This window comes from Paralichthys olivaceus, chromosome 7 (genome assembly GCF_024713975.1).
Source record: "Paralichthys olivaceus isolate ysfri-2021 chromosome 7, ASM2471397v2, whole genome shotgun sequence".
Lineage (NCBI taxonomy): Eukaryota > Metazoa > Chordata > Actinopteri > Pleuronectiformes > Paralichthyidae > Paralichthys > Paralichthys olivaceus.
Window position 1 is genome coordinate 23,060,210 of NC_091099.1, and position 25,123 is coordinate 23,085,332.

The 25,123-nt window shown below is 40.8% G+C and overlaps 1 protein-coding gene across 2 annotated transcripts; it reads right to left on the reverse strand.

Moving 5' to 3' along the window:
- Positions 1-1,503: 1,503 nt before the first annotated feature.
- On the reverse strand, positions 1,504-25,071 carry wasla (WASP like actin nucleation promoting factor a). Of its 2 annotated transcripts, XM_020079422.2 has the most exons (11): positions 24,620-25,070; positions 19,569-19,703; positions 17,719-17,805; positions 15,725-15,821; positions 14,746-14,769; positions 10,576-10,777; positions 8,981-9,023; positions 5,628-5,781; positions 3,412-4,034; positions 2,886-2,994; positions 1,504-2,504 (listed from the first exon to the last, which is right to left on the reverse strand). In XM_020079422.2, exons 1-11 carry the CDS (start codon positions 24,722-24,724, stop codon positions 2,443-2,445), a joined length of 1,641 nt encoding a protein of 546 aa, XP_019934981.2. In that variant the 5' UTR covers positions 24,725-25,070; the 3' UTR covers positions 1,504-2,442. The 2 variants fall into 2 exon arrangements, with proteins under 2 accessions (XP_019934981.2, XP_019934982.2); XM_020079423.2 differs by lacking the exon at positions 14,746-14,769 and having other exon boundaries at positions 24,620-25,071.
- Between the last annotated feature and the right edge of the window lie 52 nt (positions 25,072-25,123).

The window sequence follows — 25,123 nt, forward strand, 5'->3', positions numbered from 1 at the left end:
AGCAGCAGAGGGAGGACCTCATCAACCCCACACTCACTCACTGTGAATCCTGTGGAGGAACTCCTGCTTTGTTCTTGTAGACTTTATACCAGGGGGAGCCAGTCGGAGAAAGACCACAGAAACATCAATCGGACATTTGTGTTGGCACATACGTGTCCTCTGGAGAAACTCTGGAGAATCTCCAGAGTTTAGTGCATGTCTGAAAGCAGCTTCAGAGAGATTTGAAAGACAACATCTTGATTGACTCAAGGTCAACAGGAGAACAGGAGAGCATTGTTAAAATTAGATTCAGAGGTATTGCGAGGGTATGTGTTCCAGTTCTGGTTAAGTTCAAAGAACCAACAGTTGAACTCTAGATCTCAAAGGTTATCTGGACAGCAGATGTCAGAGCTTGGGTAGCCTTGATTGAAATGAGGAAAACTGGAAAGAAGCTCTTAATCAGTTTGATGTTAATACTGTGGTCACAGTGTAAATATGGTCACAGCGATCTGACTTCATCTGTCAGAGAAACAGCTTTAGGGCTTCAGGTTCATCTGTCTGTATATGAATCAGTTTCTAATCCAGTCCCTAAAGTTCATGAAACAGCTGCTTAGAGTAAATATGGAGCCCCTCAGAGATACGTGGGGGTTTACTGTGACGATCTCGTTGCAACATTTCACACCTTTAATTAAATGCCTGTTGAATGCTGCGACCCAGGGTCATCAGTGACTCAACCTCAGGGAACATGAATGCACTCTGACCCATGGCCATGTATTCAATAAAAAAATTCACAGACCACATTCACATGGCAGCCATTTTCCACTGACTACACACCCAGGTTAGGAAGCTGAAATATAGCTTTGATTCAGGTTTACAAGTCACACAGAGACTCTGACTTAAAATGAAAACTGATCACACCCAAGTGGTACTAAAAAAGCTGCATGTGTAAAAGAAAAACTGTTGCACGGCATCTTTGTTTGATATTGTGTTGCTTTCTGTGTAAATGTTTACACTGCATTGAGTCCACCCTGTGGACCAAACAATCAGAACCGGTCTAACAAAGAACAAGACACTCATTTCTCTGTAAATATTAACATTTATTTAAGTATACAATTTAGTCTTTTCATTGCCCCACCACCCCCACCCTTTCACAGGTTCAGTGTCAGTATCTTGGCTTCTCAATGCAGCATTAAGCCTCGCCGGAGGACGGTAAAAACTTAAGAGACAGTTAAAACAAGCATTGATTATTTCTTTGCACTGCTTACAGATGGAGGATCACAGGCATCGCCAAACTTACAAGCTGCTTGCAAATGCCACATTTGGTTGATCATTATTTGCTTTTTTTAAAATAATTTTTCTCCATGCGGAGGCATTTACAATCGCATTGCATAAATGATAAGTTTGTTGACTGAAGGACGGAGGAGGATGGTGACTAGATTTTATTATTTCGTTTTTTTAATGTGATTATTTTTCTGAAATACTGACTGTAGACATTTGTTTCCTTCAGCAGGAAATAACGGAATGATGAATGAAACAAAGATCATTTCACAAAATGCCACAGGTGTGTTAGAATTAATGCGTGTAGACATTCATTCTAAGAAATGTGCTGACTCAGTCAAGTTTTTGTTTCAAGGTTGCATTACCACAAAACTGTAAGCTTCTGAAAGTGTCCACCGTCACTATATCCTGCCTGAAATAACATAAAATGTACTTTTGACAAACGCACACCCGAACAACACAAAACTCCACTATCATCGAAACTGTGTGCAAATAAACAACTTTAATAACGTTAAAAAAATTAAAAGTTGAAAAATTCATTTGAGGCAACCAAGTTGCCATGTTTTGGTCAACGAATGTCTTTATGAAAAAATAATACAGCTACACTACAACTACAATTTAATAGGAAACTTGAAGATATGAAAAGAAGCACAGTAAGAAAATAGTGTTATCTCGCATTTAAGCTGACCGCTATCCAACACAAAGAGGATCCTGCCTGTTTGGTCGCACATACGTCTCCCTTTTTAGATTCTCAAACAAGGAATGAAAACATGAAGAAATGAACATGTAAAAATATTTACCAAGGATCATTTGAGAACTCAGATCCGCCTCAGTGGAGCAGCTAGTGTTATATATTCTTGATAATGAAATGTAGCGGGCTGCATCCCCATATTGTGCTGATGACAGATTTAAGTGCTTTCTTATGAAGGATGTTCTGGGGGAGTGGAAGGTCTATAACGACAAGGGCGTGTGATGAACCTTACAGATTTAACTGATGAGGTATTGCACAGATTAATTATTATGATCATAAAAAAAGCAAATAGGCAAAAATAAATATACAGCAAATGCATACAACATTTACATTACAATTTTAGTCAGATTCTGGAAGATTCCTACAAGATATTTTAGTGTCAGCGATAGGTTTGGGGGTATGGAGGACTGGGAATGAGGACAAGATATTCATCACTAGTCGTCCCACTCCTCGTCGTCCTCAAAGTCCTCATCTTCATCATCATCCTCGTCTTCGTCTGGGAAAAGAAAACACAAATGAAAAATGTAAGGAGTTTAAGAATGTTGAAAACCCGAGAATAGAAAACCTTTTCACATGACCTCAGCGGTATGGAAGTTGCAGGGTGGACAGGAAATAGTGGACGGGGGAAGCAGTTCAACATTTTGGAAAATGTGTTTATTTCGTTTCTTGCAGAAAGTCTGATCAACACCACTTTCATGTGTGCATAGTTATTACTTCCTTCCTTCCAAGAAAGTGAATAAGCACATTTCCCAAAAATGCTGAATTAAGTTTCCTTGTTTCTTGGGAAAAAGTCTAAGGGCTATTGAGGCACCCTGGATGCTGCAGCTATGTGCCAAATGTCTACCAGGTGATACACACGGCCTGTCAGCAGAGCTACCTGAGGAATGGATGGCTTTGCTCCTCTTCTGCATCACCTCCATGAGAGCACCGACGATGCCTGCAGTGGGAGCCGGCGTTGAAGGGCTGGACTCCGGATGATCCGGCACCTGAAGACAAACAAACTCGGTTTTAAGAAGTACACTCACATAAACTGTATATGTATAACAGAGATTTTCATGTGTAGGTAACTTTTACTCATTTTGCATTTGGCTTTTTCTTGATAATAAGTACATTTTATGACATCTGAGTGTTAATTGAAAAGGACAGTAAATGGGGAAAGATAAAGAATGACATGGAACAAAGGTCCAGAGAAAGACATGAACAATGCATTTTGAAGTAGAAGAAAGTTTTGGAAAGAAATTTTAAGCCTTGGTTGAGTCAAACAATGCACTCACAGTACAAACTAGGAGTTAGTGATTTATATATGGGCTGCACACAGAGGCCCTGTGCAGTGTCAGTTGGCTGACTTAGCTATTAGCAGATCCTCGCACTCGGTTGTGGGGATCGGACTGTGATTGTCTTACTGTCTTGAGCTGGATTCCCTGTCGGATCTGGTCCAACAGGGCGTCTCTTCCGATGTTGGTGGCCGGTGCTTTGTGGTTCTGCTCCACTTTCTTCAGCTGGGTTCCTCCTCTGATCTGCTCCAGCAGCGCTGACTTCCCGCCTGGGCTCGGCGAATGGGGAGAGTCTCCTCCTCCACCATCCAGCTCTGGAGGAGGAGGAGGGCCGGGCGGCGGTGGAGGAGGTGGGGGTGGCGGAGCAGCGGCAGAGCCAACACTGCTGCTGACTGGAGATGGCTGGGCAGGTGGGGGAGGCGGAGGGGGTGGGGCTTGAGGGGCAATGGAAGAGTGCAAGAATGGAGGAGGAGGTGGTGAAGGCTGGTGGTGGTGATGGTGGTGGTGATGGTGTGGAGGAGGAGGGGGCTGGTGACTTCCTCTGGTGGGAGGCGGTGGGGGAGGAGGGGCACCCAGAGTTCCAGGTCTGGAGGGAGGAGGAGGAGGGGGAGCTGAGGCGGGTGCTCTGGACGGAGGAGGGGGAGGAGGGGCTCCCCGACCCCCTCTGGATGGTGGAGGAGGGGGTGGAGCTGAGTTGTGGGGCGGTGGAGGAGGAGGAGGGGGTCCGCCACGAGAGGGGGGTGGAGGGGGTGCTGCGGGGGCATAGGTGACAGGAAATCAGGTTGTCATTGCACATCAACATGACATCACACCTGCGACTACAGCAGCTACGCACAAGTTTGATTGATTCATACATTTCCTGTTGACTCTATCAGAGTCTGTTAGGCAGCCGACACAATCTTCAGACACCAGTTCAAAAAGTTTTCAAACTAAAAGCTCTTTAATTCTACTCAGTATAAAGTATTCACAAGAAGGACATTGTGCTTTTACTATGAAGATAAATTGCCAGACAGGAAGCAATTCAGTGAATGTTGGAGTGATGCACAGTGTACCGATACCAGAAAGGTACCGCAATACCCAGCCATTAAAACAGATACGATATTTAATTCTACTCGTATCTGTACTTTATGAATGACGCCCAGGGAACACTGGAAAAGCTGCGTGTTGCAGATGTCACTTAAGAGACAGAGAATACTGCCCATCACCTGAAGTTCTTTATGTTAACTTTTAATAATAACTACAGCCTTTCTGAAGTTTCTGGCATAACTACAGTATTTCCTTTAAAAAAATGAGTCCTATGCATTCAAATAAATAACAGTACTGATATATACCAGTACACTAATGAACTCTTCTCTTCTGCTTTCACACCAGCGCAGGTTAACATTCTAGACTGAAACTGTCACTATGTATAAAAAAGTCAGACAGTCAGTAGTGTTTCATCTGCAGACCTCAAATCTGCTGTCTAAGACACGAGGTAGCAAATGATAGTTCAAGGTAAAGCTGTGACTGGAATTATATATTATTTTATATTGTTGTATATACACTAATGATTTGAGGCTTTCAGCCATGTCCTCTACGTGGTTACCATCATAAAACTCTAAAAACAAGACAAACTTCAGCTCTGTCCGACCTAAGGTAAATGACAGCATCACAGTTTTTTTAAAAAGCAGTGATTATTTCATGCAGTGTAATGATTCAAACAATCATATTGATTGATTCCATTTTCACTGTATGGATGAAAGAGGACTTCAGCATTCATCGTTAATACTTCTATGCCCTTTAATATTCAATATTTGACCTGAGGAATGTTTGATTCCAACTAACAAAGGTTTTTCCAAATTGTCAGAAGAAAAGAAAATCCTCTGAGAGAAAAACTGACATTCATAAAAATTGACAACGAAGACACTGTTCACAGTGGAGCACAAAAGCTCCTGAGCAGCTCTGAAGATGAAAAGAAATGTACTTCCATTGTTGATTTACAATTTTTGTAGCCTAAAGAATATAACATTAGATGTGCGGAAATCATCATTTGTCTTGAAATGTTTTGTGTTGTGGAGCCAGGTATCCAAAACCGCAGCAAAACTTCATATAGGAGAAGTTGCAACCAGGAAATCCAAATAGTTGGCAATTAATTGCAAATAATTTTACCTATAAAGAAAATAATAACAATATCTGTGCTTTGAGATTGTGCACAATGATAAAAAGATATGAAGATTATTTCTAGCATCAGACACTGATAAAAGGCTCTTTTCTTCAATAAACCCTGCCATTTCAGATCAGCTTGATACATCAAAGACCTCAGTGTGTGTGTGTGTGTGTGTGTGTGTGTGTGTGTGTGTTCTCACCTTGCCTCCTCAGCTCGTTCTTGACGGCCTCCACCCCTCCCTTCTTCTCAATGAAGTCGTAGATGACCTTGGACGTCTCACGATCCTTTAGCTGAGCCTCGGATATGCCGCACATGTCAAACAGGTTTTTCAGTTCAGGGTCCAGGTTGTTCAGCTGCCGCATGAAAAATCATGGAGAACATTTTAAAAACACAGCGGCACACTGCTGAGGACCGATGACAGTAGGGATGTCACAACACCCAAAATGTAGAGTCAATACCGATACAATGAAATTCCCACAATTGTCGATACCCAATTTGAAAATTAAACACAAAACAACAAATCCCATTTACTTCAACACACGCTGCTTTATAAAAATATTTCAACATACAAAAACAACAGTGGCCATGTAGCCTTCAAGTATAAACAGAAAAGTGGCACAGAAACTCTCCTCCATCCAAAGTGTGTGTCTGCTCGTCTATGTCAATCAAAAACAAAGCAAACCTCAAGCACTGCACAGGAACCAAAGAACCTCTGACCACTGATGGTTTCTAGCATTAATGTGCAAAGTGCGTGATATTAGGAAAACATGCATTATGTAACAACCTTGTTGAATTTCCTGATGACTATCGTGATTGTTGAATATCTGAATACAGCATTTAAGTCTTTCTGCTTTGGTTTCACTGCTAACATGGACCCAATACAGTGAGTCGTCCATGCAGACACTGAGATTTCCATTCCAACAACATAGTTTTTCCACCTAGCTAAGGACGCAGGGACCACGGACAGCTCCACAGCCCAGGAGAGAAGGCGCACAGTCCGGCCACAGCACCCCCACATCTGGTGCAGACACCCAGGGAGCTATGCACAGCTCCACTTGTCTGCTTACAGCCCAGTTACATCCCAGTCTGCGTTTACAAGTGTCTGATCACACTGTGTATATGTGTGTGAGGAGAGTGAGAGGAAAAGAGTGAGCCTGACGGCTAATGGATGCGTACGCTGCTCTGAAGAAAGATTTAGTCTCTTGCAATCGAATGTTGCACGTTAATGTCGCAATGACTATACATTTTCAATATATCGTGCAGCCCTACTGTAGACGACAAAAATTGTTTATGTTGATACTTTCTGAGCAGCACCTCTTGAGATTATGATAATAAACATGATTTATATAGCACTTAAAAGCAGAGTTTACAAAGTGTTTTGACAGCAAAGCAAGAAAAGTTTCTAGAAGAGAAATAACAATCAGCTGAATGCAATGTGACAAGGAGGCCAGACAACCACGTTTAGGTGGTCAGAAAGAAAGTAGTGTTCAAATTAAATGAACCAATGTAGAGCTATGTCACATGAAAACAAAAGAGCAGTAACATGACAGTAAAAATATATAAACGAGTTAAATAAAAGGTGAAAAGAAAACAATAATCAACCACTCAGTGATGAATTCGACCCGAGACAAACGTAGCGGAGCTGCCTCACAATTCTCCACTCACGTAAGTTGAGGGGTGGGATGTTCGTGTAATTCTATGTGGTGCATTTTAGCAAATGATGATATCTTTATATCTACCCTCTCTCCTTCTGATAGAAACTAGACCCTCCTCATAGATCCTCTGAAATGTTCACCCTTTTTCTAAATAAAAATCATCAGTTTCCTGATCCTCTTCGACTTCGTTTTAAGAGTTTCTTTTGGTCCACAGACAGCAGGGTGCCTCTTCCTCTAAAGTGAAGAGTAGGGACACAGCAGCCAGTCACAGTGATAGCCTGACATCTGGTGGCTAACAGGTAGAAATACAATCTGCCTCCACACCGTCAACAAACCACTCAGCTGCTGTCCGTCATGACTAGGGATGTTTGACTTTATCATCTGACTTTACTTATCTGTCGTGACTTTATCAAACAGCGGTTATTTTAAACCGCTGTTTGATAAAGTCACGATTTCATAAGTGTAAGAACCAATAAAACTACAATATCTAACTCTGGTGTCCTGCCTCTTGCGAGTCACGTAATTTGTGTTTGGGCAGCTTGGTGAGATCTCTCGCGAACTGACTTAGCGGCGTTATTTCCACCAATGCTGGACAAACAACTTCAGGAGTTCACAGCAAGAGGAGGAAAATGTGTTTACTTTTGGTTTCTGACCAGCGGTGTGTGTGTGTGTCAGGAGAGAAGCTCCCATACAGATATACAGCTTATGACAGGAATCGTGGCACAAAAATTGCATAGTCACGACCAGCTTCTGCTGTATGACGCACGTGTTCAAGATGGTTCGGGGTGCTCAGTTTATCATGTGATAGATAAAGGCAGAGAAAGGGGAGCAGTCAGCCTATTGCTTGTTCAGCGCGTCAGTCCGAGCATTAGCTCATTAGCCGACAAACTTAATACGGACACGCATCAACAGCTCTTGTTGCAGAGAAAATAGTTAGGGTTTCTAAACAGCCTCCATCTTATAACAATTATTATTTGTCAAACCTTAAAGGGATACTGTAAACTTAAATGTTTTAGAGCTGGAAAAGGAAATTATATGACTGCTTTTAAATAAAGACATTAAAGGTTCAGTGTGTAGAATTTAGTGACGAAATTGCATGTTGCAGCTGAACACCCCTCATCTCACCCTCTCCTTCCAAACATGAAAAAGAAACTGTGGTAGCTTTAATTGTCATAAAAATTTAAAGGAGTTTGTCCAGTCTGGACTAATGTCAAAAACATGGTGGCCTCCGTAGAGAGGGTCCCCTCGATGTAAATATAAAGTATTTAAATATAGAGGGCCTTTTCTAGGATAAAAATAACTACATTCATACAACTTAGATGAAACGAACTAATGAAAACATCATGAGGATTATTTTACATTAAATTTCTGCCAATAGTCCCCTTTCACCTAAATCTTACCCACTGGACCTTTCATCACCAAATTTATAAAAAAATAAATAAAATCTATGCTGGTAATAGAACTAATAGCTAGAAAACCTAGATACCCTTGCTTTAGCAAGTTAATTGGCATGTCGGATGTGTGCGTGTGGGGGTCTCAAATAGTATTTTTTCACGGGACTATGATTATTGTGCCACAAGGTGACAATGTAGCTTTTAATTTGCACTTCCACAATTGTCAATGAGATAGTGGCTTCTTGAGTTGGTTGGAAAAGAACAGAGCCCTGAATTATTAATGTCTCCAGTTTACAGCCCTCTAATGAGCTAATGAGGCCCCTGCCTGGTTCGCTCTGGAACATTCTGTGCCTTTCAGCTTCAGAGAAGCAGCGAGATGTCTGTGAATATGAGCAGGAAGCAACAAGAGCCTATTGTGTGATCTCATCATGCAGCCACCACACAGGTCACTATTGTGCTCCTATGAGTATACATGTGTGTGTGTCCATGAAGGGGCTACTCACATCAAAACCTGTGTTTGGATCCCAGCCCACGTGTCCGATGTGCCTGAAAAAGACGGGACAGATATGTGGTGAGATCACACCAATGTCGCATAAATACACAGAAGTGCATCAATTGTTTAGTATGTGCATGTGGGTGACCAAGTGCCCATGCTGAATAGTGAGCCCACACGCACACTGGTCAGAGACAGTGTGGTCATTGAGCACTTTCAGACTCAAACATGTTCACTGCCGCCATGAGTGTGTCAGGTCTGACTGCACAACCAGACACTGTGAAAATAGGCCATACACCGCGTTCCTTTATACCTCGGACATCGGAAGTGACGACCCCCGAGTCTGAAGTTGTAAATGTAACGCCAAAGTAGGAGGAACCTCACCCCCCTTACTTCGAAATCCAAAATGGTTTTTACTGTAACAGGCTGTGGACGTGTTACTATGGTGTTAGATGTCGTGACATCCTGCGTGATGTGTTATTATGAACTGGTTTTGCTAACAATGGCTAGCTGGCCAACATTGTTCCAATGCAATGTGTACATGTTTTTGTTGACTAGTAATTGCAAATGTTTCCACATCAGTACAGCCTCAGAGTCAGTGTAAACAGTGTGTCAAACTAAAGCCTATTATAGAGGCTACATTATGTGATTAAGTGAAACAGTTCCTCTCTCCTCCAAGAAGCTTCTTCATTTCAGTCAGGTCTTGTTAGTAGAGAACAGATCTCATATCTCCCACGTGTTATGTCATAGTCACATAATATCTATTTTCAAAATGTAAGAGTGGCCCCGTAACTTACACATTCACACAATCAGAGATTGTTTACCAGCTATCATGTCTGGATAATGTGTTTGTACTCCTGCATTTTTCAAATCCAACAGTTTGATCCTCTGTGAAATATGCTGCTCTGCTATCAGTTCAAAAACCTGAGCATGCACTCAGATGTTGATGAGGCAAACCTGGGTTGATTTAACAAGTTGATAGCCAGCTTCGTGTGACCACTTAGCCTGATGGCAAATGTTAGGCTGAGTTTCAACGAGTATCAGAAAGACATCCTGGGTATGTTGACCTCCCTTCGTAGTACAGACCCCTGTGGTAATTGAGCCACAACAAGTAAAGACCTGCTGCTGGAGTCTGAAGAGTCCTCACCACTACTGTACAAAGAGCCGTTCATTCAAAGTATGATGAAGGTAGACTCATTATGCAGATCTACGAACTGGAGAATCAGTTTTTGTTGTTGTGAATGCACTGTTGTGATGGTCAATGTGACTTATGTTGATGAGTCCCAGCCTCCTCTGCTAGACAGCTGGTCCACTGTTTAGTCAAAGTTTATTAATATTGAACGTACAACATGTCCAAATGACACCAAATTCAACACTGCACTCCCAAGGTCACTAAGAATACACATGCCAAGTAAATGTCTGTTGTGGCCCAAGCTCCCACCTTATGAAGCCCTTTAATTTCCTATCGTACAGGCAGCAATTGGTTTCATCTGTCGGTCAGTCTGTAACTTTGAAAAGTCATATTTAATTTGTCATGTTTCTGTGTGTAGAACTGTGACCTCTGACCCTCATATTTGTGATTGATGATTTGAAGATGTGACTTACTGGAAGTTACTGGGTGTGCCGATGTCAGCCTTGGTCAGTTTCTTCTTCTTGCCTTTGGTCTTCTTGTCCTTGCGGGTCAGGCCACCGTGGCTCAGCATGTTGTTGAGGTGGTACGGCTGCTGGTGGCTGTGGGAGTTGATGACTCTCACATTGTTTATCTCGGGGTTCCTGATGTCCACTGTGGCCATGGGCAAAGCTGGACCTGCACAGGGAGAGAGGTTCACTAGCTGTGGCATTTTTCACATCTCCAGTTGAACACCAAAGATAATTAACTCTAATGATCTCTTTATTCATCCAAAGGCCTGTTTTTCAGGAAAGTTTCATCAAACAAGGAAGCAATCGTCTGGGGCAGTGGTTCCCAAGCTGGGGTATGTGAGTCACAAGCTGATTTCCCCAAAAAAATGTAATTTAAAAACAATTAAAAATAATTAATGTAAGCCATAATTCTTACAGATGATGAGAAATATAAGTAAATGTAAAAATAAAGCACGCAAATTGGATTTCCTTTGTACCCACATGACCCCTGAGGTAATTATCAACAATATACATTGCAGCAGGTCAATTTACAGCAGGTCAGGTCACTCTTTAGTCTGTGCGCTTGTCACTCTTTGTGTGTGAGAGTGACCTTCATGCTCGTGCACCCCCGTTATTGCCGAAGACTGAATTAATTCCGTATGAAATACTGCACTGCCATCAATATGACTTCCCTGGCACCTGGGGGATCAATATGGCAGAGAGCTGGTATAAACTCTGACATGTTAGATGTTCAACAACAGTGATTTCATCCATCAGTTCTGAGCTTCTGTGTTGCATTATTTCTCAAATAAACATCAGGTGGGGCTCTGTCTCCTCCTGTTGGTTAGTCCCCGAATCCCTCTTAATCTCCACAAACCACAGCGGCATCTGACATTACCACTAATCCATTGCTAATCCAAGTCCAAATCTCTGGACTCCCCATGAACACTAGATGTCAATGACCAGACCCACAGGCTGCAGACAACACCGCAGAGAAACAGGATGGGGCTGGTGGGCATTGCCCACTTGCAGAGGGATGGTTATGGGATGGTTGTGTTTAAGTCGTAGTATCGGACTGAAGACTTTCTACACTAAGAATTATGAAAAATGATCAAATGTCATCAGATTCATACAATAATTTTACCAATTTATGACTATAGTCTAGTTCCTGTGTGGCTGCTTGTGTTTGAGAACTTTGGTTTCTTTTGCACGTCGGAAACTAGAATTACCTCACTGCAGTTCTATGCCACTGCAGACGACTGAAACTCAATCACTGTTTAAAAGTTGAAGATGTTTCCTCAAGCAGTCTTGAGAGATCGCATTCAAGAGGCCAAAAACAAGTTTTTTAAGGCCACCGTGAGCTCGGAAGCATGTGGGGTGCAAATTTGAATGTCGTGGCTTGCGGGCACTTGGATGACACCTCACAAGAAGTATGGAGGCATGTTGGTTTTTTTTCCTGTTGTTTTATTAATTCTGAAGAAGGAGTCACCAGTTACTTTAAATGTATTGGATTTGGCTGCAGCACTGTTTACCCCAACACTCCAAAAGTGTTTTGCGGACTCAAAACACTTCACCCGCCCCTCCATCAGAATATTGGTGAGCGGATGAGTGAATTTTAATTTTTGGATGAACTTATACCATTAACATATCCTACTGCAAGTCGGCTTGTTATGTTCAAACTTGGTGTGTCTGACTTGGAAATGAAAACTGGCAAGAACGGAGAATGCTACATCAAACATATATCTCCCAAACTGATCGGTAGCAACAGTGTCGCTCTGTTAGTCTCATGTTTCACAGCTGAAATGTCAGAAAGAATCCGCGCCACTGGAGAGAAACTACAATGAAAGAACGATCTCAGGCACAAATCCATGGAGTTGATTGAAGAGACGACTGATCTGTTCAGCATATGTTAATCCAGCTCGTCACATCTTCAGTGTTTGCCAACAGTCAGGGGGATTAATGAAAGTAAACCGTTCTCTGGAATGACATGCAGACACAGCTGCAGGAGAAATCTAAATTAAGGCTCTGGTGCACTGGGATCATTGCTCAAATATTTAGCATTTGATGTGGATCATCTGGAACAAGTTGTAGGAGAAACCAGTGTGTAAACAGTGCCACTGAACATCTTAAAAGAGGACGACATATCAAAGTTATATAGGCAGAGGCTGACAGATGACCCCTGTCCTCAAGGTTTGGTCAATATCACCACACACAAGACCAATGATGAGATTCAACCTTTACAAAGAAGGGATACACATGCTTCACAACCACTGGAGTGAGTGTGCAAATGTTGGAAGGTTTAACAATTCACTTCAACTTCATCACTTCAACAAGGGTAAATGAACCCATTAATTAAACCTTGTATATGAAGGTACGTGTGTGAATATGTACAAGTGTGCAGCCGCCTGTTTTCTACATTTTTTGGTGTCATATCAAATTTGGTTTTGAAAATTGTAGCATTTAAAATTTTTTTGGCATTGCTGAAATTTTGACGATAAACAGTTATCTCACTTCACAAGTGCTTAACGTTCCTTTCCAATCTAACATCTGTGACTGATCTTTAATGTCACTAGGGTTGAAATGATTCCTGAAGTAACTCTAATTAATCAAATACTAAAAAGTTTTGTTAAATCCAGATACTCCCAGCGAATGTCTGTAGACACGCATCACACTCAGAACACTTGATTAATCGATGGAATAATCGATAGATTACTAAAACAATAGCTGCAGCCCTACATTTAACATTTAATATTATTCAATAAGTGTGGCAATCATAATACTGTATAGATGATGACTTGATAGATGGTTCAGCACAGCAGTACCAGAATTTAGGGACGCCACACACCAGCAGTGTATTATGCAATTCATATATGTACAAAGAGACTCAGCAGAGGGAAGAGATGGTCTGCTAAGGCACTCCAAAACAATCCTCAATTATTAAAAAATAATAATTTGCTTCCATGTTGTGCGACTCACTGCATGTTGACATGATGCCCTGCACATGAATGCAGCTTTCCAAGGTTCTGGCAGTTTCACTAACTTTAAATTGTGGTTTAAAAATTCATAAAAAAGGAGAAATAATTGGGTCCCACTGATGTTGCAGACCACCAAGTCGCTAACTTTTAAAATGCAAAGCATGCAATTTTCAGTTTATAGAATCATGCTATGTTGCTGTAAACACAGCTCAAATATTAATATAGCTGATCACACAATAGACCTGTTGCCATTCATTTGCATCTGTTTTTTTTGTCACATGACTTAGCAAATATACCATATGTGACACCTCCTGAAGAATTGTACAATTTATAAAAAAACAACCTGTTGAGGAGTGGTGACTGTGGGGATTACAGATTAGACCAAATGTGCATCACAACAGGGTTTAAAGACAACAACAGAGACCATGTGGTCCACATATGGCACAGATGGACTTCCTGCTGATCAGATTAACCTGCAGAGGACTCCACTCCGTGTCAGTGTGAGTCACACTGTCTGTGAAACAATGTGGCCAACGTGTTAGGAAACACCACAACTCAAATCTCCCTCCTCCTGGCATTTGTCATTCAGTCAAGTGAATAATATCCATTTTCATAGGAGATGCATGAACACAGTTTTTAATCAAGGGCCTTGCTTCAACTCAGTGAGCCGCTCTGTGAAACACTATTCTCATTATATTCACTAAGCGCCAACACAACACAAAACCAAACAGACCCAAGAACTGCAGATCACACTCAAACTCATGTTTGTTAATCCAGGTCATAGTGACCAAAATGCCTTTAGTGTTTATGAAAAAGCATTACAATTAATTGTGGATGTAGTTTTCAGTAGTAATTTGTATATGAGTGAACTTGAGGTATGTGCAGTATTTTTAAGTTGGGTCCTTTGTAATTGCTATCGGCCCATGGGTCTGTAAAATATAGCAGTAAAAGGGTTATAGTCCTGTTGTACTTGGCATGGTGAGGTGAATCTTGTGTTAATGTTAGTGGACTCTTTGTGATTTTTGACTTAAAAAGCAATATAAAAGAAAGTTACAAAAACAAATATTGATATAATGACATGATTTCAAGATAAATAAATACAATTTTAAAGTATGCCAGTAAGCGCTTAAAACCAAATAGTAAGTAAAACTGAATCTGCATCATCAAGAGTTCAACGTACCATTTTTAGGGTCACCTCTTTTCTCTGCAAAAGAGAAATTAACAGTTATGTTACAGAACAACATTGACAAGATTTGTCTTACCGAATTAAAATGGAAGATATTTAGATTTTTTAAGAGGCGAAAGATGAAGGTGAAGTCTTCAAGAGTGAGGAAGTGCGTTTAGGTGAAGTTAGTACAATGCTGTGGCGGGCCGAGAGAAGATGACCCTCAAAGGTGAAGAAGTTGTCAGAGAGAGAAAATACAGTCTTGTGTGTTCGACGACGTGGACAGTGGGTCAAGAAGGACAGTTCAGGAAGTCCCGAAGAAAAGCAAAAGGGTTGAAAGCAAAGTCTGAGAAAAGCAAGTTCTCACTGATGTCGTCACGTCATCCTTGGGCAAGAGCATGGAGGCACAAGCTCGTGAACGTGAAAGCGGCTCCGCAGGAGGATCACAGTGGATATTAGACTACAAACATGGTGTAAATGACATGGTTTCAAGTCTAATTACGTGGAAGACACCACAGGAGATGTATGGAGACAAATTTCTTTTCTGTTGTTTGCCAGTAACTTCAATTGTATTGGATTTTGCTGCAACACTGATTACCCTTGAAACTCCAAAAGTGTTTCATGGACTCTTCACCCACCCCTCCATTGGCGTAGTGGTGAGTAGATAATGAGGGAATTTTCATTTTTGGGTGAACTATCCCTTTATGCTTGTATTTACTCCTTTTGAGATGCAGTGGAAAACCTCACTGTGTGAAAACACAAAAGCAATAGAAGTTAAGGAACTTGAAGTTCCTGAGTTGATGTCTTTTTCTAATCAAGAATTTCTATTTCTCATCTCCCTGATGCAGCCTGGGCATGAGTGAAGCAGAGGAGTGTGGGCGAAGAGGTTAGAAGAGGAAGAGATAAGTTCCAACAGTTTTAGATGAGAAAGGTCGCAAAAGCAGAAGAAGCCGAGACACCCCCCCCCCCCTCCAAAAACCCCCCAGAAACTCACCAGTTTTGCGTTGTCGTCGGTTGAGCAGGTCATTGATGGCAACTCTGAATCTTTTGGCTTCTTCTTCACTTGCGAAATTCAGACCAATCTGACAGGCCTGTAAGGAAGGAGAGCGACAGATGATTAAAGTGACACCTTTCTTTAACCTGATGCAACAGCATGTATGGACCTTTTAGACTCAGTGTGACGACTGAATGCTTGTCCCTGTAGGGCACGGCCACACATACGTGAATGTGAACGATCCTTCACCTCCTGTTAACTTTCAATCTGTGCGAGTCAGGGAAGCGTGCAGCTTCCTGCAGCATGGCTTCAGGAGTTCTGCTTTGGTGAACTTTGACCTGTGATGTTCACCTTCATTAGGATGTGTGACCTTATACTGCGTTCCAGACAACTCAGATGTTGGGATTTTCCAATGTCCTACTTGTCCTAACGTGCAATGGAATGTCCCTCAAAGTCAGACTTCTGACTTGTGAACTCGGGGAAACTCAATCTACCCTGACTTCACAGAGAAGTAGCTGTCTGATGTCACACAACAATGGCAGCGCTCATGGAGACGTAGACACTGTAGTGCTGAGGCCCATCTACCCTCTGTTGGATTCTTGTTTGTTTATCAGATTGAGGGACAGTGCACGTGTTCTCTCTCTGTATTGGAATGTGTTCCCAAGTATAATAGTGCCACAAATAAAATGTATAATGACATCTGTTGCCTTAAGTGTCGTTTTCCCTCCTCTGCTTTGTTTCTTTGTGAACCGAGGCTGCACTGGCCACAGTTGAATTATTTGAAATGTCAAATAAACATCAGCACCTCACGGTCAGCTATGTCTGTTTACATTTGACGTCATGCCAACCCCTAACCCCCATCAACTATTAATCAGATTAAAAGACAAAAGCTGCATTTGACCCTTTCCAGCAGTTACTATGAAATGTGACTCCATCTTCTCGTACAATGCTGTTTTTATATGTATTACAGACATCTGCAACTTAATTATGATGATAATTCCAGATTCAGATATCTATGAATTAATTCTGACTACTCATAATTCAAATTCTTATTGAAGGTATCACATTAAAGATATGTTGAAGTGGAACTAAAGATTATAATATAATATTTCAACTGAATTGTAGATATTGATAATAATTAGAAATAACAAAAGTAATTTGAATCAATATATGTTCAAACTCGAAAATGTTCAAAGAAAAGTTAAAAGGACTTGTCTTGCTGAATGTGTGACTGTTGGTGTATCTGTCACCCACACAGTCTCTGTCACTCACAGCACACCAGCTGCACTGAGCTGAACTCATGTCTGTATTTACACCAAACTTGGCAATGAAACATCTTCCAGCAGGTTGTTTTTGTGCTTTAGAACATAATCGCTCTGATACAATCATAAAATGGGGTTTTCTTTCACTGCTTTGTGTTTGTTTTCAGCGCTTCCTCTTTCCCTCAGCCTATAGGTCTCTTGACCACTGCTGCTCTCTCTCCTCTTGAGTTGGGGAAGTGTCAGTCTTTACAAGTGTGTTAAACATTTAAACCTCAAAGAAAACCTGCGGTATGAACTTTAAAGCCATTTACGATCCTCCAGTAAACCGAGAGGAGGAGGACGAGGAAGCAGAGCTCCAACATGTTTTCTCTTCAGGTTCATACCACAGTGATGTTGTGCTGCTGTTCCATGTGAAGTCACCTATACACAGTTTGCAGCTCACGGTCTCTGAAGGCTTTAACGCACGTTCTCGCACTTCTGACGACTTGCCTCTGCTGTATCTTTCAGAAGCTCAAACAGAGGCAGCTTGTTTAAAGGGCAAACACACCCTGAACCGCTGCGAATGCTTTGCATAAGTGTCTGTGGCAGTGAAAAAAAAAAAAAAGCTGCACTAACACCAATGTGAAGATTAGACAACACTAGATTAAATGGAGAAGAACCCGATCAGTGTGACCAGCTGCAGTGGGCATTTTGGGTTTTAAGGAGATTTTGTAAAAAGAGCTGCACACGTACGTCTCCTGAAAACGAGATGAAGTAGGATCTGGAGCAGCTGATGGAGAAGTTGTGGTACAATTCTTGTTCAAACATGGTTTTCCCTTCCTGCAAAAAACACAAGATGGAAAAAGAAATATCAGTAGATCATTCTTGAAAAGAACCAAAGCTTTCACTAAGATCAGTATCCAGTAAACAGGAATCCCCTTCACTCAGCTGTTCATTTAAAAAGTAAACCATAAGTTTTTGGATTCAGTTCCTTCCTTCCCTGACAGCTGCGGTTCTCAGTTCATTCATAATCAAATTCACATAATTTTCCTTTTAACAACATCCATGTTTCACGATTTCACTTTTCAGAAGACATAACTCATGAACAGAAATAAATCTATTCAGAACTGACATTATTGGGTACTATGGGTCAGCATGGTCTTTTATTTGAATAAAATAACTTGAAAGCAGGGGTTTATTTTGTCATCGTACACTGTGATATCCAGACAGATCCAGGGCCTTTATAAACATCAGACAGTAAACACAGATAGTAGTAAGTCACCCTGATCCATTGTCGTTGCATCTTTAGAACAGCATCATATTAACCTATTCTGTGATTCACGATAGTGTATGGGTGCAGTCTGGCTAAAACCCAAATACTGTAGAGACCGTGAAAAAGGCCAGTGAATAGAAAAACATGTAACGCTTGAATGGAAATCAAGATTGCAACTGACAATTATTTTGCTAATCGATTAAACTGTGGATTATTAATCAGATAAAGAGATAAAATGACAAACTACATTTGAACTTTTCCTTTAGTTTTAAAAAGTCAACTTTCTTGTCTTCTCTTACAATGCTCTTTCTATATGTACGACAGATATGTGCAACTTAATTATGACTATAATTCCAGTTTCAGATATCTACAATTTAATTTTGACTAGTCTTATCCAAGGGGCAAGAGATATGTTAATGTGCCTCAATTCAAGATACCTTCAATTAAGTTTGAACTACTCAGAATGGTGTTTTAGATATCATGAACTTGAATTATGACTGAATGAATTGCAAAAGTTGTTTGAATCTTTTGTCAAAGTGTAATCACAGATGCTGGATATTGGTGTTTTGAATTATTGAAATAGAATTAAAGATACTGTTTTGAATAGTCAGAATGATGTTATAGATATATTAAATACATTCGTACAAGTCAAAATGAAAGTTCAACCAGCCAAACTATGATGATATATCAGAAGTAAATTCTGAATAAACGAACCTGGTTACCAAAAGTTGTAACTGCCAGGCCTGCTGAGTGTGCCTGTGTGACCGGAGGTGTGTCTGTCTCACAGCACAGTCTCTGTAAGTCTTTTGTGTCACATCAGACAAGCTGCACTGGGTTGTTATCATGTCTGTTTGTATATAAAAATTGGCAATGCAACAACTTCCAGCAGGTTGTTTTTGTGCTTCAGAACATGAGTGCTGTGAAACATAGTTCACATCTCACATCGTTACAGTGTGCACCTTAAATTGGAGAGAAGAAGCAGAAGAATGGCTCCAACACGTTTTCTCTTTTGATGACTTCTTTAAGGGCTTTCATAAAAAGGCTTTCGGCAACTTCCTGCCCTCACCTCAGGAGACGTTGCCATAGTGTATTATAACAGACCGACTAACGGATCATAAAATTAGTTGTCAACTATTTTTATAATCTATTTTTAATCTATTTAACTGATTAGTTGTTGTAGCCCTAATGGAAATGTTTGAGGAAAATGCTTCAGTGCATATCAATCTAATATTTGTAGACACACAGACACAACAGTCTCTTCAGACTGTCCCTTTAAGATGTTATATTTAACTATCCTCTGGTACCGAGTTTACAGACCCGTCTCACTCACTTTGATGTCAAACACTCTGATGAAGTAGGATCTCTGTGGGTTGTCTTTGACCAGACAGGCCACTCCGCAGCATCTCTTCCCCCAGCTGGCACTGCGCTCTGCCATGTACACCTGGACCACCGACGAACACAGAGTCTGAACAGACAGAGAGCAGGTGTTTAAGAAATGAATACTTTAACAACAATCAATAGTCAGGAGAATTGTAATTGCTTGGCTGTAATCTCCCTCCATTGTGTCCAGATTTTACAGACACATCCGCTTCCTGGTTAAAAGCTTCCAAACTCAACGTATGTGACTGAGCAACAGAGCAACTATCAACTATAGGAAGAAATGGACATGATGCAAAACCTTTCAACAGTGATAAGGACTAGAGATAGCATACACCTGCCAACAAGAGTAGAACAGATAACCACATCCCACGTGTACCTATCGTAACTGTGGATCAGGGTCACCTCTTTTCTCATCAAAGTGGATCTTAAATGTGTAGAATAACATGGATTAACTCTTTACTTGCATTCTCAAAAAAACTAGTCTATAAGTTAACATCCCGGTGTGTCCAGACTTAAAGGTTCAGTGTGTAGAATTTGGTAGTGAAGTTGCATGTTGCAGCTGGATACCCCTCACCTCGCCCTGTACTTCTCAACATGACAGAGAACCTGTGGAAGCCTTCAGTTGTGATAAAAACTCAAAAGGTGTTGAGTTTATTCAGTCTGAGCTTCTGTAAAAATCATGGTGGCCTCTGTAGAGAGGACCCCCTCCTGATGTGAATATAAAGTATTTAAATATAAAGGGCCCATTCTAGGGTAAAGAAAACAACAATTCATATAATTTAGATGAAACACACCAGTGAAAACATCACTAGGAATCATTTTATGTTCTATTCTTCCAATGGATCCCTTTCACCTAAATATTACACACTGGACCTTTAAAAAGGAATGTAATAAAAGTTATAAAATGTATTTTGTCATTATATTGCATACAACAATGGATGCAGTGTCCCGTTAAAAAGAATAAAGTAAATCAGAGGAGATTAGCTCCACTGTGTAATTCTCAACACGTGTTTTAAACAGACATCACGGAAGCTGGATAGGACGTGGTGTTCCACCAACCAAGATGATTTTGGCCTAACCTGGAGGGATAGCCTGATAAATTACAAGAAAGCACTCTGAAATGCCAGAACCTTCCATTATTCATTATTATTAGAAGAAAGTAAGAACAACCAGGTTTCTCTTCAGCACTGTAGCCAGGCTGACAGAGAGTCATAGCTCTACTGATCCATTTATTCCTTTAACTCTGAGGAGCAATGATTTCATGGACTTCTTTACAAATACAATTATAACCATCAGGGGAAAAAATCCTCACCTCCTCCCCATATATAGCACAGATACATTGTCCTCTCCTGAAACCATAGAACCACCTGTAGCACCAGATCTATATTTGGACCAGTTTTCTCAAATATCTCTTTCTGACTTCACTAGTCTCTACAACATCAACTTGTCTATTAGACTCTGTCCCAACTAGAGAAGGTTAAGAAGGTTTTTTCTGTATTAAATCAGATGAACATGTCTTTGTTAGCTGGCTACACGCCACAGGCTTTTGAGGTAGCGGTAATTAAACCTCTTGAAAAGCCTTCTCTTGATCCAGATGTTTTAGTTCATTATAGACCCATATCAAACATTCCCTTCATTTCCAAAATGGTTGAATAAGCTGTGCTAACCAGCTGTGTGACTACTTTGACATTAATGGTTTGTTGGAAGAATTTCAGTCAGGGTTTAAAATCCATCACAGCACAGAAACAGCACTGTTAAGTTACTTATGACTTTTTCATGGCATTAGATAATGGACTTGTCTCTGTACTAGTCCTGCTGGATCTTAGTGGTAGAATTGACACCATAGATCATAAGATGCTGATACGGAGACTGGAACAACATATAGGGATTAAAGGAACAGCATTAGGCTAGTTTAGGTGTTTTTATCAGATAGATTCCAATTTGTTAATGTTAACGATGAATCCTCCATGCACACAAACATTAGTCATTAAAGTTCCAGTCCTGAGACCAATACTTTTCACTTTATGACCAGATAGTCATCTTGGATGGTGTCAGTTTGGCCTCCAGCTTCACTGTGAGGAACCTTGGAGTTAAGTTCGACCAGGACATGTCATTTGACCAACATATAAAACAAGTCTCTAGGACAGCTTTATTCCACCTGGGCAATATTATAAATTAGAAATATCCTGTCTCAGAAGGATGCTGAGAAACTAGTCCATGCATTTGTTACCTCAACACTGGGTGACTGTAATTCTTTATTAACAGGATGTCACAGTAAGTCTGTGCTAAAGCCTCCAGTTGGTCCAAAATGCTGCAGCACGAGTGCTGACAGGAACTAGGAGAGATCATATTACTCCTGTCTTAGCTTCTCTGCATTGGCTCCCTGTAAAATTCAGAATAGAATTCAAGATCCTGCTCCTCACATTTAAAGCCCTTAACAATCAAGGCCATTCATACATCACAGAGCTGATAACACGGTATTGTCTCAATAGATCAATTTGCTCGCAAAAGTGAAGAGTATTACAGAAGGTAGAGAACTCAGCTACCAGCTCTCACTCTGGGTTCGGGAGGCAGACACCATCTCACACCCATCATGCACTGAGCACTTCTCTCTCTCCCCCCATTTATTTTACTACATGTCACTAACTTCATTTTATTTCACTGCATAGTCACTCCAGAGCTGCAGGACTCAGAAAACAATAACAATTATTTTGACTATTATCATCATCATGATTATATTAACTGTTGCTGCCATCATTAAAAACATCTTTACATCTGTAAATATTACTTGTATTGTTTTGACTATAACATTTAGTCTGTCAGAGCTGAAACATGATGGTTACACAACTGATCTCGCCTCTGTCCCCCCTCCCACATATCTCTCTCTTTTCTCTCCCCTCTTTTCCACCCACCTCTCTTTCCCATTTTTCTCTGCTCACCCCAACCTGTCGAGGCAGATGGCCACTTCGAGTCTGGTTCTAGAGGTTTTATTCCATTCGCCAAAGTGTTTGCTCCTTAGGGGAACTGTTTAGTTTCTCTATAATTTTTAAGGTGTTGACCTAAAAGTGCCTTGAGATAATGTGCTATACAAATACAATTGAATTAATTCATATTTGAATTGTCTGTAGCTAAGTGAAGTGACCCTGAAGTGTCCAAGTGGTATTAATGATAAGCTTTACTGCTTCTTGTTGGTTGTTCACATGTTAAGAGGACATACGACCATCCTTGGTGAAGCAGATGGAAACTCTGCACAACTCTATGCTCAAAATTTGTGGATTTCTAAAAGGAAATACCTTAACCTCATTAAGTATAAATGAAGGTCAAACATGCGATTGCCTGAAAGTCGCAGGGTTTTAGGACGTATACCACATTGAGACAAATGTCCTGAGCAGCAACTCTATTATTACTATTACAACTAAGGCTAGGGGTTATTTTCAGTATCAATCTTTAAATTGCTTTTGCAGTTGATCTAAGTGCACACTGCAGTTAAGACATGAGTCACTAGATTACAGAAATGTAACCCCAGGGAATGAGTTGTTTATGTGTTTAATTTTTTTTTATTTTTTCAAAGTTTACTGAAAGGAGTTACTATAACATATTAAATAAATGATCTAAATTTGACCACACGATCACAGTGTGGTAGAACTCTGGACAAAATGGTGCTCATATGACATTGGCTACCAAGCAGCTCATCTTTTGAAGGAGAATTTGAAAATGAAAAGGACAAAGGACAAAAAACTAATTATCTGTTGATTGGATAGAACAATGACAGCTGCAGTGGTGATAAAAAAAATATATTGTCAAAATCAAGACTCCAATTTAATCTCATCAACATTATGCCATGATGGGGGAAAAAATACCAATCTCAGTTTTCATGTTTTGTTCAAAACATAGATATATTCCATCTACACTGATAAAAACAGCAAATCTCCCGATTTGAAAGCTGCAAGAAAATAGTGATGCATTTTCTGGCTTAATCAATATATTGAGATTGTGAAATAGATTCTATTTAAGTTTTACATACATTTTTTAATTGACTAAATGTCGTGGCCCGCTTTAAAAATGCGACCACATCCGAATACTAGGTAACATTCTATATTAACATCCAATTTGTATATTTTGAGGAGGATCAATGGAGTTTGCCATCAAAATTGACTAAACTACCAAGTTAACATATTTACACAGTGCATGTTTTGTCTGGCCAACAGTCCAAGTTCCACTTAGGAGCCAAAACCAGTTAATTATACATTTTCACGGCAGTGGCAATGAATGTTCTGTTGATAAAATAATTGCATAATCTAATACTTCTTTTAGCTCAGAATGAAACTTTGTTGTATCGTCAAAAAAATTGCACGTTGTGTTTTGGAAATGTTCAAGTGCAAAATATAACGAATTTTACTAATGTGACTTGGCAATCATGGATTTTGTAATTTAAAAAAACGCATTTTCTACTTATATTGAAATCAACTATTTATTTATGTTTTGCTCCATGTTGTTTTATTCCTGCACTTAAAACGCTTGTTTCGATAAAAGCTATATTCTTTAGTTTAATTATGAAAATCGAAATCAAAATGAATGAATAAAATATGAACTTCCAACAACCAGTGTTGATGTTATCTATGCTTTTCTCTGAAGTTCCAACCTGCTGTTCACATTAACTCTGTGTGTGCTTACAAGCTTAGACTCCATGTAGTCGAAGCTCACAGTGTTTCCATGGGACCTTTATCGTGGAGTTATACAAAAGAGGAGAATGAACAAACCAAACACAAAACGTTGTTGCTATATTTTGATTTCTATCAAAAATCCATGCGACTGTGTAAACGCCTGTGCAGGGTCCCAGGGTTCACTGTAACTCCGGGGTCAGCACATGTTTCTGCTGCCTCGCACACTGAGGGGGTGACCGTGAACAGCCAGCGCAGGGCTGACATGTTTCTGTGTTATCTGGGTGAATGGTGCTGCTCCTTCTGGACCCTGCAGGTGACAAACAGGGGGGAAACTTACGGCGCATTTCCTGCCCAGGTAGCCGAACAGGCACTCGTTCTCCTGCGGGGTCAGGAGAAGGGAGCCGACGTTTGCGACCCTGCGAGGCGGCGGGTGGCTGTTCATGGCTCCGGATTCTTGCAGCTAAGCCCCGAAACGATGCGGTTCTCCCCGGACGGGTTCTGCAAAACTGCTGATTACAGAAGATCCATGCGGGCTCCGGTTGCTGTGGCCTGCAACCGGATCATCTCCGCTGGGTCCGACCCCGGGCTGCAGTGCGGAGGAGGACGGGGAATGTTTTCCTCGGCTCTGTCCTGCTTGAGAAAGAACCCCGGCTCCTCCTCACGGTGTTAATTAAAAAAAGTACGGGCCCGTTTGGAGTCAGCAGGCGGATAAACACTCAACTGTCTGACGGAAACTCCTGCAGCTGCAGCAGGGATGCGTACATCCAACATGGCAGCGCAGCGGAGCAGACCACTTTAAAATGACAGGAGAGGGGGGGTGTTGCTTTGGAAAAACTCGAGT

Bases quoted from the DNA above. Each gene is read 5' to 3' on its own strand.
- wasla (XM_020079422.2), bottom strand. From the start codon at position 24,724: ATGAACAGCCACCCGCCGCCTCGCAGGGTCGCAAACGTCGGCTCCCTT. The intron at 17,806-19,568 runs GTGAGTGAGACG...TGTTTTTTGCAG, and splicing joins TCAGAGTGTTTGACATCAAA to GAAGGGAAAACCATGTTTGA. The intron at 14,770-15,724 runs GTGAGTTTCTGG...TCTCTTTTGCAG, and splicing joins CCGACGACAACGCAAAACTG to AGAAAAGAGGTGACCCTAAA.